General features: G+C 38.3%; 1 protein-coding gene across 1 annotated transcript in view; it reads left to right on the forward strand.

Annotated features, from left to right (window-relative positions):
• Window positions 1-13,320, forward strand: part of HSF5 (heat shock transcription factor 5) — a 38,917-nt gene that overhangs the window by 2,871 nt on the left and 22,726 nt on the right. Inside the window, exons 2-3 of the mRNA XM_036268217.1 lie at window positions 5,300-5,674; window positions 12,560-12,657. Of these exons, the coding sequence (XP_036124110.1) occupies window positions 5,300-5,674; window positions 12,560-12,657 (473 nt within the window). The remainder of the gene's footprint in view (window positions 1-5,299; window positions 5,675-12,559; window positions 12,658-13,320) is intronic.

The following is a 13,320-nucleotide window of genomic DNA, read 5'->3' on the forward strand; positions in this document are numbered from 1 at the left end:
CTCTTACAGTACAATCCTCTGTTTTAGGATCTAGTTCTCTTATCTAGATCTTTGAGCCAGCTGTTTTTTATGCTTTTTGAGAATGTGCTTGATAAGAAATGTGAGAATCACGGTTTTCCTTTTTTCATTTGTCCACTTTTTTTTTTTTTTTTTTAATTTTTTTTATCCTCACCCGAGGACATTTTTCCATTTTTTGCTCAGGTAGAGTGGGAGGGAGAGAGAGGAACAGAGAGAGAGAGAGAAACATCGATGTGAAAGGGACACATCGAGTGGCTGCCACCCGCACGACCGACCAGGGCCGGGGACAAACTGCAACCGAGGTACGTGCCCTTAGCGGGAACCGAACCCGGGTCTCTCAGGACCGCAGGCCGACGCTCTAACCGCTGAGCCAAACCGGCCAGGGCTCATTTGTCCACTTTTGTTATTTTGCTTTTAATTAAAAAAAAAAAGTTTCTATTGTTTGTTTTTAGAGAGGAAGGAAGGGGGAGAGAGAAACATCCATGTGAGAAACATTGATTGGCTGCCTCCTGTATGCCCCCTTCTGGGGAATGAGCCTGCAACCTGGGCATGTGCCCTGACTGGGAATCAAACTGGGACCTCTCAGGCCATGGGACTATGCTAAATCCACTGAGCCACACTGACTGGACTGTTACTTTGTTTTAGTGGCAATTTTTAAAATATCTGTTAAAACTTTCTAAACTAAGTGACATAACAAGTCTGAATCATAGATACTCATTCTTTGCCTGGTGCTACCAAGCTCTCAAAAGGCAGATTTTGGACAAGAGGCAAGTGGTTTTTTTGTTTTTTTTTTTGTGGGAATTGATTAGTTCAGATTCATCTATACAGAAAGAATAGAATTTCTAAGAACAAAAATTCATCTTGCTTTACAGTTCCAGAATTCTGGATTTAAACTTTGTCAAATACATCAGTAAAGGTATTCATCAGTATAGGTGATCTGTAAACTTGGAATGGAACCCTATGAGGTAACCCTTAACAGAAGAATAAATAAGAGATGAACATGTTTTAGATTATTTTTTTCATCCTCACCCAAAGATATTTTTCTGTTTATCTTCAGATAGAGGGAGGGAGAGAGAGAGAGAGAGAGAGAGAGAGAGAGAGAGAGAGAGAAATATCGATGTGAGAGAGAGACATCGACTGGTTGCCTCCTGCACAACCCAGACCAGGGCCGGAGACAAACTGCAGCTGAGGTTATGTGCCCTTGACTGGAGTGAAACCCACGACTCTTTGGTTTGTGGGCCGACGCTCTAACCACGGAGCAAAACAGGCCAGGGTTAGATTTTTATTTCAAAAAACAAACAAATTTAAAGGAATGTCCTTCAAATCCTAACAGTGTCCTTACATTAGCAGCATCTAAAACATGTAAAATATTTGGCTATCACTCATAATTAATCTTAACAGAAGTAGAATTTATATTTTATTTCAGATTTAGATCAGAAATTGAGAAATCAAGGTAGAGAATTTTTTTTTTTTATGAATTTTTATTTATTTTTTTGTTACAGATATTTTAACTTTTTACCCCATTGGCACCCCCCACCCCACCCCACCCCACCTCCGCCCCGTCCCCAGCTTAGTTGTCCATGTCCATTGGTCATGCATACATGCATATAAGTTCGGTGGTTTATCTCTCCCCCCCCACCCCCCCCCCCATTCCCTCCCCATTCCCTCTTCTGAGGAATGTCAGTAAGGTAGAGAATTTTTTAATTAACTGTTTTAATTATTGACAGTCTAAAAATTCATCAACAGCTTAACCTGAAAGAAGGTACTAAAAGGATTAGTGAGCTATTGCACACGGTAGCAATATGTAGTTTTAGCACTGTTAGCGGTGGAAAAACGGTACCAGGCGTTAGACCCATGGAGTCACACCAGATCTCAGTTCAGCTACCTCAGTACTTGAGTTCTGGATAGAAAGAATTTAGAGTCAAGACTCACAAGAGAAAGTTTACTTAGAAAGTCACTGAGGCGCAACCAATGGACACAAACATTAGGTTGGGAAAGCAGGAGTGGAATGGGAGCAAGAGGAGGGGGTCAATAGGGAAAAAGGACATCTGTAATATTTGCAACAATTAAAAAAAGAAAGTCACAAAGGTAGAAGAAGTGAGCTGTAGAAGAAATGGGTTCAGGAAACAGGTTACAGAGGCAAAAGAAGGGCCCTTGGAGCTTAGGAGAAAGAGCAAGGAAAACCTACCTGGGGGTAAGGGGGTGGTAAAAGGCACAGGTGCTCCACAGGGGCCTCCATCCTGAGGGTTTTTATCTGGGGGTCTTTAGGTAGGATCTCAATAGAATGTTCATTAGCTTTCCAGTTGTGTCTGCTCAGGGTCCTCGTCTCCACTAATTGGTTGGTGCCACCTGGTCCTGACTGGTTTTGCTGCTTTTTCTGAGCCTGGAGCTAAATGAAACACAACTGAGGTCTAGATGTCATTTCCAGGGGTTAATGCTTAAGGGAGTGGTCTTGAAAGGGCTTGTAGTTTTGCCCATTACTAGACAACTGGGGCTCTATGCCGTGATAACCCTCTGCACCTGGCCTATCGTTCCTACTCTGCTCATGTGTATTTAACTGCCTACTAACAACAGGTGAAGTGTAGAGGAAAAATCAAGTGTTGAGTAGTTTTGGACCTCAGAAATACCTGTTGTGAAAAATAAAAAATGTTTCTAGGTTTTAAAAGAGAATAGTCAGTGGTGAGTTAAAAATGTATGTATATGGGATTGCTAGTCAAGTAGCATAAAAACTATTTTTGGTTCTTTAAGGGAAAAGAGGAAAAGTAATTTTTAAAGCTGTATGATATAAATATATTCTTCGTAACTAAGATTTTTTTCCCCCATTAGGATTAGAGCTCTTGATTTCCAGGGTTCCAGAATTGTTGTGTCTATTTGTATGTATGTGTTTATTTTTTGACAGTCATGCTATTTTTATTTTATTACTTTTTTTAAGAGTTTATTTGAGCAGAAAATCAATTTGAATCAGGCAGGGCCAAACCAGTAGCGGTTAGGAGCACACTATGATGCTTTATTCTTTAGAGGAACTAAACACTGTTGAAATAAAATAAATGGTGTGTAACATGTAGAATAGGTTTACAGGTTAAATATTTGAAAAAGTATTTGAGTGCCATTTTTTACCATGTAGTTTAACAGATGTGTAGCATATAAATTAGACTTTTCCTCTGTGTTAGGGATTTGTTTATTAAAACAAATTGAATGCCCTGGCCGGTTTGGCTCAACATTTAGAGCGTCCGCCTGCAGTCCAGAGAGACCCGGGTTCGGTTCCCACTAAGGGCATGTACCTTGGTTGCAGTTTGTCCCGGCCCCCGTTGGATTGTGCGGGAGGCAGCCACTCATATGTCCGTTTTTTTTTTAATCCTTACCTGAGGACATTTTTGCATTCATCTTTAGATAGAGAGGGAGGAGGAAGAGAAAGAGAAACATCGACGTGAGAGAGACACATCGACTGGCCGCCACCTGCACAACCCTAACTGGGGCCAGGGACAAACTGCAACCGAGGCATGTGCCCCTAGCGGGAACCGAACCCTGGTCTCTATGATCCTCGAGCTGATGCTCTAACCGCTGAGCCAAAGCGGCCAGGGCTCGATGTGTTCGTTTCATGTCAATTTCTCTCTCTCTCTCTCTCTCTCTCTCTCTCTCTCTCCCTCCCTCTCTCTCTCCCTCTCCCTCCCTCCCTCCCTCCCTCCCACTCTATCTGAACAAAAAATGTCCTCCGGTGAGGATAAAAAAAAACAAATTGAATGGCATTTGTGAACCACATAACTTAATACATAAAGCTTTCTCTAGAAATAAATTAGGCTACCGTTGTTTGTGTTCAAGAACCACAGTCTATAAAATAAGTTCAGCTTGTAATATTTATATTTTCCTTTTTCTCGTTACATAGTATTGCCCTATCTCTTCCTCATATCCACTTTTTAATTCCTTTCTATGTTGCTAGATAAGAGAAAGCAAATAATCGAATTTCTGGGCCTGAGTATGTGGATTTTTAACAAACAAATGCTCTAGGTGACTCAGATGTTAATTAGGTTTTGAGAGCCACTGAAATCTAGGAAGGGACACTGCTAGAGGTACTCTGAAGAAAAAAAGACCATGGAAAATTGATTGATTTAAGGAATAAAGAAGAGAACTAAGTCAAAGTTTTCAAGCCTGACTTTTCTGCAAAGATTATAATTTTTTAAAATATATTTTTTAAATTGATTTTAGAGAGAGGAAGGGAGAGAGAAAGAGAGAGAGAAACATTAATGTGAGAGAAACATTGATCAGCTGCCTTCTGTACACACCCTGACCAGGGATTGAACCGGAAACCTGGGCTTGTGCCATGACCGTGTGTTGAACCAGTGACCTTTCAGTGCACAGGACGATATTCAACCACTGAGCCACACAAACCAGGATGAAGATTATAATTTTTATAATTGAAAGGGAGCAAAGAACATTAAATTCTGTTTTGGTTTGTATTATAATTCTTATTTGTTCCATAGTTATTTCTTTTATGTATATGGTTGAGTGCTTATTCTTGTGCCTATTATTATTTTATTCTTTATTGATTTTAGAGAGAGAGGGAAAGAGAGATAGAAACATTGATGAGAGAGAACATTGATTGGCTGCCTCCTGCATGCCCCCCACTGGGGATTGGACCCACAACCTGGGCATGTGCCCTGACCAGGAATCTAACCGGCAACTTCTTGGTGCACGGGTCGATGCTTAACCACTGAGTCACACTGGCTGGGTTCTTGTGCCTATTATTAAGGTTTTTAAATGATTTGAAAGACAGAATGGAATTTCTAAAACTTCTAGGAAGTAGCTTACAGATTGAAAAAATCTGGGTCAATTAATTGAGGTAAAAGGTAAGACGACTTTATAAAAATTTATAAAAGGCTTTTCACATTGAATATTTGATTTAATTTTAAAGTTTGATCATTTTGTCTCTTAATACAGTTACATTGAAAACCAAACAAAAATTTATGTGATTATTTTTTCAGCATTATATGTGTAATCTCATATTCTGGATTCTGAACTTTTTAAAATTTAATTTATTTTTATTAATTTATTTTTGTTACAGATTTTTTTCCCCATTGACACCCTCCTCCCCATCCCCCCGACCCTGTCCCCAGCTTCGTTGTCCATGAACTTGTTTTTAAATACTTAATTTCTGTTATGTTAAAAATGACTGAAAACTCAACATTTCATAGGGGAAGAGTAGTATGTATTTTTTGACTTTTGGTTTACTATGTCCAGTGGTGTAATGTGAAATTAATAAATGTACTCTTCTTCTTTTATGCAGGACCAGTGGCTGTAGGACAATTCCATCGGTCATTCCGGCGAGATAGTCTGTCTCCTTATTCCTACGTATCAACTTCATCCCACAACCACAGTACCTTCCCTCTGAAAGGTTTAGATCGGACCCCGATTCCTCCTAGAACATGGCAGAACTCCCTTGGAATGCACCCAGGACAAGTAGAAACATCTCCCACTTTTTCAGATAAAGGGGTTCCATTTCCTGTACTGCAGAGGTTTCCAACTGAAGTTACTTATACCCTGCAGCCCAGCGCCACATCTGTACATGTTCAGCAAGGTCCTCAAACAATGGTCAACTCCTCCCAAAAATATAGTAACTACACACCCTCAGCACAGTACTCCCAAGCCTACTATCCAACAGGTATGAGAAATTCAAGTTCAGTCGCTTCTCTTAAGGTACTACTTTATAAGGGGCATTTCTATTTTTAAGTGCATTTCTGCATGCTTAATAAAAATCCTAGGAATATGCACCTAAGTAACGTCAAAAAGTTCTCATATTTTTAAACAATATATAAAATTTTATGTGTACTTAAGAATTGTGAAAATTCTGTTGGTGCATAAAGGTATATTTTTTTGTTTTGTTAATCCTCACCTGAGGATATTTTTCCATCGGTTTTCAGAGAAAGTGGAAGGGAGGTAGGAGGAGAGAGAAACATTGATGTGAGAGAGACACATCGATTGGTTGCCTCCTGCATGACCCCGACTGGGGACAGGGATCAAACCTGCAACCCAGGTACGTGCCCTTGACTGGGAATCAAACCCACGACCCTTTGGTCTGTGGGCCAATGCTCTAACTACTGAGCAAAACTGGCTAGGGCTAAAGATATATGGTTTTTTTTGTTTTTGTTTTTATTCTCACCCGAGGACATTTTTCCATTTTTTGTACAGATAGAGTGGGAGGGAGAGAGAGGAAGAGAGAGAGAGAGAAACATCAACATGAAAGGGACACATCGAGTGGCTGCCACCCGCACAACCAACCAGGGCTGGCGACAAACTGCAACCAAGGTACGTGTCCCTAGCGGGAACTGAACCCGGGTCTCTCTAGACCGCAGGCCAACGCTCCAACCGCTGAGCCAAACCAGCCAGGGCTAAAGATATATGTTTTCAGTGAAACTTTTGCATCCTCAAACTGTGTCATAGTAATGAAATTAAAACTAAATACACTGAACCTTGCTATAGTATAACTCTGTCCTTGGTGCAGAATTATTTTTTCTTTTTAAAAATATATTTATATACATATTATATATTTTATAGGGGAGATGACCTTATAATGAAATCATTTTAATATCTCAGCAATGAAGTTTAATAAAAGAGCATGCTTTACATCTCTTAAAACTAGATTATATTCTTTAAGTAAAAACGTGATGGTGTGGTTTGACAGTACAGTCCCTGCAATGTTAATCCCAGCCAAGTAAGAGCTAGGGAATGGCAGAAAGGAGGACCTGACAATGACAACTGACTTAGAGCTCCCACAAGGGTGTGGAAGACATAACTGGTAGGTCTCAAGCTGCTGATTGGGAATCCTTATGTAGTGCCCATCTGTTGAGCTTCAATGGGGATTTTGTGTGTGTGTGTGGGGGGGGGATACATTTTTTGCAAGGTAATAGCCTTACCATTTTATTCAAATGTATATTCTGCCCTGGCCGGTTTGGCTCAGCGGTTAGAGCGTCGGCCTGTGGTCCAGAGGCACCCCGGTTTGGTTCCCGCTGGGGGCGCATACCTCGGTTGCAGTTTGTCTCCAGCCCTGGTTGGTCATGTGGGTGGCAGCCACTTGATGTGTCCCTTTCACGTCGATGTTTCTCTCTCTCTCTCTCTCCCCTTCCCACTCTCTAAGAACAAAAAATGGAAAAGTGTCCTCGGGTAAGGATAAAAAAAACGAAAAACAAAACAAATGTATATTCTATCTTGCAGAAGCAGCATAGCTGTAGGGGGTGTTTCATTATGTAGTGTGCTATACACAGTGATGAAATGGGGCAACAGGAACAAGACAAAAAGAATTGTTTATTGTTTTATTTATTATTCATTCATTTTTATTTTTTAGTGCCAAAACCTGGGAATGATGTTTATTATTGTATTGTATTATTGTATATTTGTCCCCGGCCCTGGTTGGTCGTGCGGGTGGCAGCCATTCGATGTGTCCCTCTCCCTCCCTCCCACTCTATCAGAACAAAAAATGGAAAAATGTCCTTGGGTGAGGAAAATAAATAAATAAATAAATAAATAAATTCTAAAGATTTGATCTTTAGGCTTCTAATCCTACATAATATACACAAACAAATATAGAATCTGGAGTTACAAAGAGCTTTCTGATGCTTTTACTATTGTGCTCAGGTAGTCTGTATTGTCAGGCCTGATTTTTGTAAAGGCCTGATTTTGTTATTATGGGAAGAAGGATTTGGTGTAGACACACCAAGAAGTTCTCTTTAGCTGCCAGAAGATATTAAGCAAAAGCATAATTATTATTTGTCTTTCTTTTTATTGAGGTAGAATATACAAAACATAGAATTTACCGTTTTAGCCACTTCTTAGTGTACAGTTCTCTGGTACTAAATACATCTGCCTTGTTGTACTCGCATCACCACCATTCACTTCCAGAACTTTTTCATCTTCCACGATTGAAACTGCATACCCATTAAACATTGACTTCACATTTCCTAGCTCTTGGCAATCATCATTCTGTTTTCTGTCTTGGAGAATTTGACAACTGTAGGAATTTCATATAAGAGGACTCATATTGATTGGCTTATTTCACTCAGCATAATATCTTCAAGGTTCATTAATGTAGCATGTGTCAAAATTTCCTTCCTTTTTAACGCCAAATGGTTTTCCATTGTTTGTATGTACCACATTCTGTTTATCTGTTCATCTGTTGATAGACTCTGAGTTGCTTTTGTCTATTGTGAATAATGCTCCTGCACAGGTTCACAAGTATCTCTGTTGCTCTCACTTCTTTTGGGAATATGCCCAGGTTACCTTTTTTTTACCTAATTATAAATGAGGAGATATTTGGGTTCTAGTTGCTATCATAACTTATCTTGAAATTACTAGTAGGATGTTTTTCCTTTTGAGCATTTATATCGGGCATTTTCTCACTTTTTTGTTGTTATTAATCCTCGCCTGAGGATATTTTCCATTGATTTTTTTAGATAGAGTGGAAGGCAGGGGGAGGGGGAGATGTGAGAGAGCACATCGATTGGCTGGGGATGGAACCTGCAACCCAGGTAGGAGCCCTTGGCCAAGAATTGAACCTGAGACCTTTCAGTCCTTGAGCCACCACTCTCACCGCTAAGCCAAACTGGCTAGAGCCATTTTCTCACTTTTGACATTACTATTCTGGAGTGGATTCTTGTTCAAATATTTTCATTATATGTTTTGAACTTGTTTTCTTTTTTTTAAAACATTTATTTTATTTTATTTTTTATCCTCTACATTTTTCGATATTTTTGTTCAGATAGAGTGGGAGGGAGAGAGAGAGAGAGAAACATCGACGTGAAAGGGACACATCGAGTGATTGCCACCTGTACAACCCAACCAGGGCCGGGGACAAACTGCAACCAAGGTACATGCCCTTAGTGGGAACCGAACCTGGGTCTCTCTGGACCGCAGGCCAATACTCTAACCACTGAGCCAAACCGGCCAGGGTTGAACTTGTTTTCTTAAATTGTATGAACTTGTTTTTGTAACCTATAGTGGGAGTGAAAACTTTTACCTCTATTATTTTTTTTTAGTTTTACCTTTAGATAGTTTTTAGTAATCTGGCTTTATTTTTATTATTAGATTTGTTTTTAAAAATGTAATCAACTCATATTTATATCTGAAATAGAATCTTGTTCGTTATTCTAGTTTTTCATCCTTTATGCAGTTTAATACCTTAACACTGCCTTCAGGAAAACACTAGAGTTTTTTATGCAGAAGAATTTTTTTTAGGACATAGTGATAAACTCATAATACACACTAGATTAATTTTTCATGTATTAAGGACTCACCAAATTTTAGTTTTCAGTAAGCTTACTAATACCTGGCTTTGTTCTGTTTTGTTGACTGTAGGGCTGAACAGGTAAGGAAATAGCCACTAAGGAATTTTTTGGATTATCTATTCAAGTCCTTTTTTTCATGAGTCCTTTATACTTTTCATTTGTTACTGGACACTTTAAAGGATATTTACTATTTTATTGTTTCCTTAGATACCAAATCAGCTATCAACTACACATATTTTCTCTGTTTTATATTCTATTTAATTTTTCCAAGAAATTTATTTTAAAGTACACTTTTTTATTTTTTTATCCTCATCTGAGCACATTTTTGCATTTATCTTCAGATAGAGCAGGAGTGGGGGGAACATCGATGTGAGAGAGACATATTGAGTGGTTGCCACCCACACGACCCCAACTGGGGCCGGGAACAAACTGCAAATGAGGTACGTGCCCTTAGCGGGAACCAAACTTGGGACTCTCCAGTCCACAGGCCGACGCTCTAACCGCTGAGCTAACTGACCAGGGCTTAAAGTACACCTTTAACAGCTATTTAAAATGTATAACCAATGGAGTCAGACATAGTAATATCAGAAAAATAAAGCTAATAACCTTTCATTGATTTATTTTATTTTTCATTGAATTTATTGGAGTGACATTGATTCACAAAACCATACAGGTTTCAAGTGTACAACTCAACAAAACATCATTTATACACTGCTAGTGTGAACATCGCTCTAAGCAAAGTTCTTTCTATCCTCATTTTCTCCCCTTTTGCCCACCTCCACTTACCCTGACACCCCCTTTCCCTCTGTCTAACACCACACTGTTGATGGTGCCCTGATGGGTGTAAAACTGCAGCTTCTGACGGAGTCTTTTCCTGCCGCTAGAGGGCTAGGTATTCCTTAGCTGTTAAAACTCTAGAAAAAAATCCCAGTTTATTTCAGTATTTTGGTAAACCCTGCATACCCTGCCTTGGTGTTTGGCTTTTTTTCATTTAACTTATTTCTCAGGGTATTTATGTTTTCAAATATCCTAGGAAACCAAATTCAAATTCAAAACATTTTAATTGTCAATTTGAATGATCTCCAAGGATAAAGGAAGTGACAACAGCTTGAATTTTTTCGGAACTAGTATTCTGTCCATTATTTCAAGTTTTTCCTTCCATGTTCAAAATGTAATGCCTTAAATTGCACATTTATATAAGAAAATATTTATTTCTAATATACCTTTATGGACTTCTGACATTTAAAATTTTTTTTTAAATTTATTCCTCACCCGAGGATATTTTTCACTTGTTATCAGATAGAGTGGGAGGGAGGGAGAGAGAGAGACAGAGAGAAACATCGATGACTGGTTGCTTCTCGCATGCCCCAACCAGGGCCAGGAACAAACCACAACTGAGGGTATGTGCCCTTATCTGGAAACGAACCCGCAGCTTATTGGTCAGCGATCTGATACTCAAACCGCTGAGCCAAACTGGCCAGGGCAAACTTCTGACATTTTAAGTATCAGTAGTCAATAATGGAGAAATAGGTAAGCATTTCAATGCATTTTTACAATCCTTGGGCTGATTTACTTTCAAAGATTACAGAATGAGATTATTTAGTAATTTTATTAGCACACTGGAAATATGAAAATGTGTACATAAAAAGAGAAAGTTGCACCTTGTAATGAAGACACCTTAAAAATATTCAGCAAGTAGAGTTCTAATAAAATTAAAATGTTACATTTTAGGAAGAAGGAAAGACTAGGGAAGTATTGTGGTATATTAAAGAGCATTTCTGTGCTTTACAGTTTGATCAGTGCATCTATCACTACCAGCTTTGTGACTTCTGGCAAATTATTTTATATCTCTGACCTTTAGTTTCCTTATTTTTATAAAGTAATGGTAATACCTCATTCAATTGTTGTATGGATTAACTGAGACAGTATATGTAAAGCACGTAGTACTGTGCCTGCAACAGGGTAGGTGCTCAATAAATGTCATCCTCTGTTTAATTCAACGGTGTGATATAGTAACTAGTTTTCATTTGTTCTGGAGTGTCTCTCTGAAAAAGAGGAGACTCAACCTTTTTTTAAGACTGCATCTGTAAGTTTAGCTATCCCAGTATAAAGAGTTCATTCTTTTCATGGTATCCTAGCTATAAAGAAAAAATTTGGAAAATGTATTTTTTAAATTAAAATAATAGCAGTGTTAGCTATTTATTGATCAATTGCTTACTGTATGCCAGTACTATTTTAAGTGCTCTGTGCATATTAACTTATTCATTCCTCACAACAAACATGTTAGGTAGGCACTATTATTATCTCTATTCTTTAGTTTGTTAATTCACCCAAGGATATTTTTCCATTGATTTTTTTTTAAGAGAAGATGGAAGGGAGGAGGGAGGGAGGGAGAGATAGAGAGAGAGAGAGACCTCTATATGAGAGAGACACATTGTTTTGTTGCCTCCTGCATGACCCTGACCAGGGCCAGAGATCAAACCTGCAACCCAGGTACGTGCCTTTGACTGGGAAACGAACCTGAGAACCACAGAACAATATTCTAATTGTTGAGTCAAACTGGTTTTCACAATTTTTTTTTTTAACTTTAGAGGTAGTTTTCAAAATCAAATATACCTTGCTTTGAATAATCAAACCTGAGATCCTTTGGTCCAAGGGTTGATGCTCTAATCACGGAGCCAAACTGGCCAGAACTATTATCCCTATGCTAATGGGATGCCAAAGAGATTGACCTTACTCAAGTTATGCAGCTGTTAAATTTTTGGATCTGGGTTCCAAAGCCAGGCAGTCTGGCGCTAGGATCTGACTTTCTAACCACTTGTCTATGATTTTTTGCATAGATCTCACTGGATGCATTATATAATGGTAGGAATGTTTGGAGAGTATTTCATACTTATTTTACCCTTAAAAACACACCCTCCTCCAAATGTTTGCTACTATTAAAGTGATTGAAATAATTATTTTGGAATTCCAAATATGTTCTGATATTTTCAACAAAAAGAAATTACTTTTAACCTAATGTTTGGTTGGGTACAAAAATGTCTAAGTGCTAAAGAAATCATTTATAAAAGTAGACATGACACTTTTAAGTGACTTTTAAAGTTAATTTATTATCATGTTTTCAACAAACAATAGCACCTAATTGGACTAAATATATTTTATTGCATCCACAAAGGAAAACTTTTTTTTCCAAGATGAAAGAAGGTAGTACCTTGAATGCTACAGAGGTTTATTTGATTGATGGACTTTCTATTTTGAATTTGTTTCAGCTGTGTTACAGTGCTGCTCTCCTTCTACCCACATGGACGCTCTCAGTAGTTGTGTCACTCCCACTGCCTCTACCTATGCACACTGCAATTACTTCCAGGTAAGGTCTTGGAACAGTGGACATACTCTGTGTATTGAGTGCAATAGTATTGATCTTGCAGGATTTCAGAGTGTAATTTTATCTTAGTGAGTAGCCACAGGTAAGCTGTGGATTATGGCCTCAGTTTTCTCAATTCTAAAAAAAGAGTTGATATTAATGATGCCTGAGGATTCTTATAGGCCTGCACTGTCCAATATAGTAGGAACCAGCTACATGTAGTTATTTAAATTAAAATTAAATAAAATTTATTTCTCAGTCGCACTAACCACATTTCATGTGCTCTGTAGTCTCATGGGCTAGTGGCTACCAAATTGTACAGCATAGATAGAGAACATTTCATCATTGTGGAAAGTTACTTGGAACAATGCTATTCTAGGCTCTTCCACAGTAAAATGAATACCAGATAAACCCTGAAAGTATATAAGTCACCAAATGATAGATTCTTTCAAGATGGCATAGAATTACTTTTTTTAAGAGGAAAAAAAATGATGTAAAAAATGAGAAACTTAAGTGGTGGTCCTTTAGCTCCCATGTTGTAAACATTGTACTTCAATTATCTTCTCATTATTTATTATGAAACAGTTGTTTTACATTGCTATTTCTAGGATAAGATTAAATTCTATGCTTTGCATTTTATCCTATAATTGCTTGAAGATTGGAATT

This window comes from Molossus molossus, unplaced genomic scaffold (assembly GCF_014108415.1).
Source record: "Molossus molossus isolate mMolMol1 unplaced genomic scaffold, mMolMol1.p scaffold_m16_p_19, whole genome shotgun sequence".
Classification (NCBI taxonomy): Eukaryota; Metazoa; Chordata; class Mammalia; order Chiroptera; family Molossidae; genus Molossus; species Molossus molossus.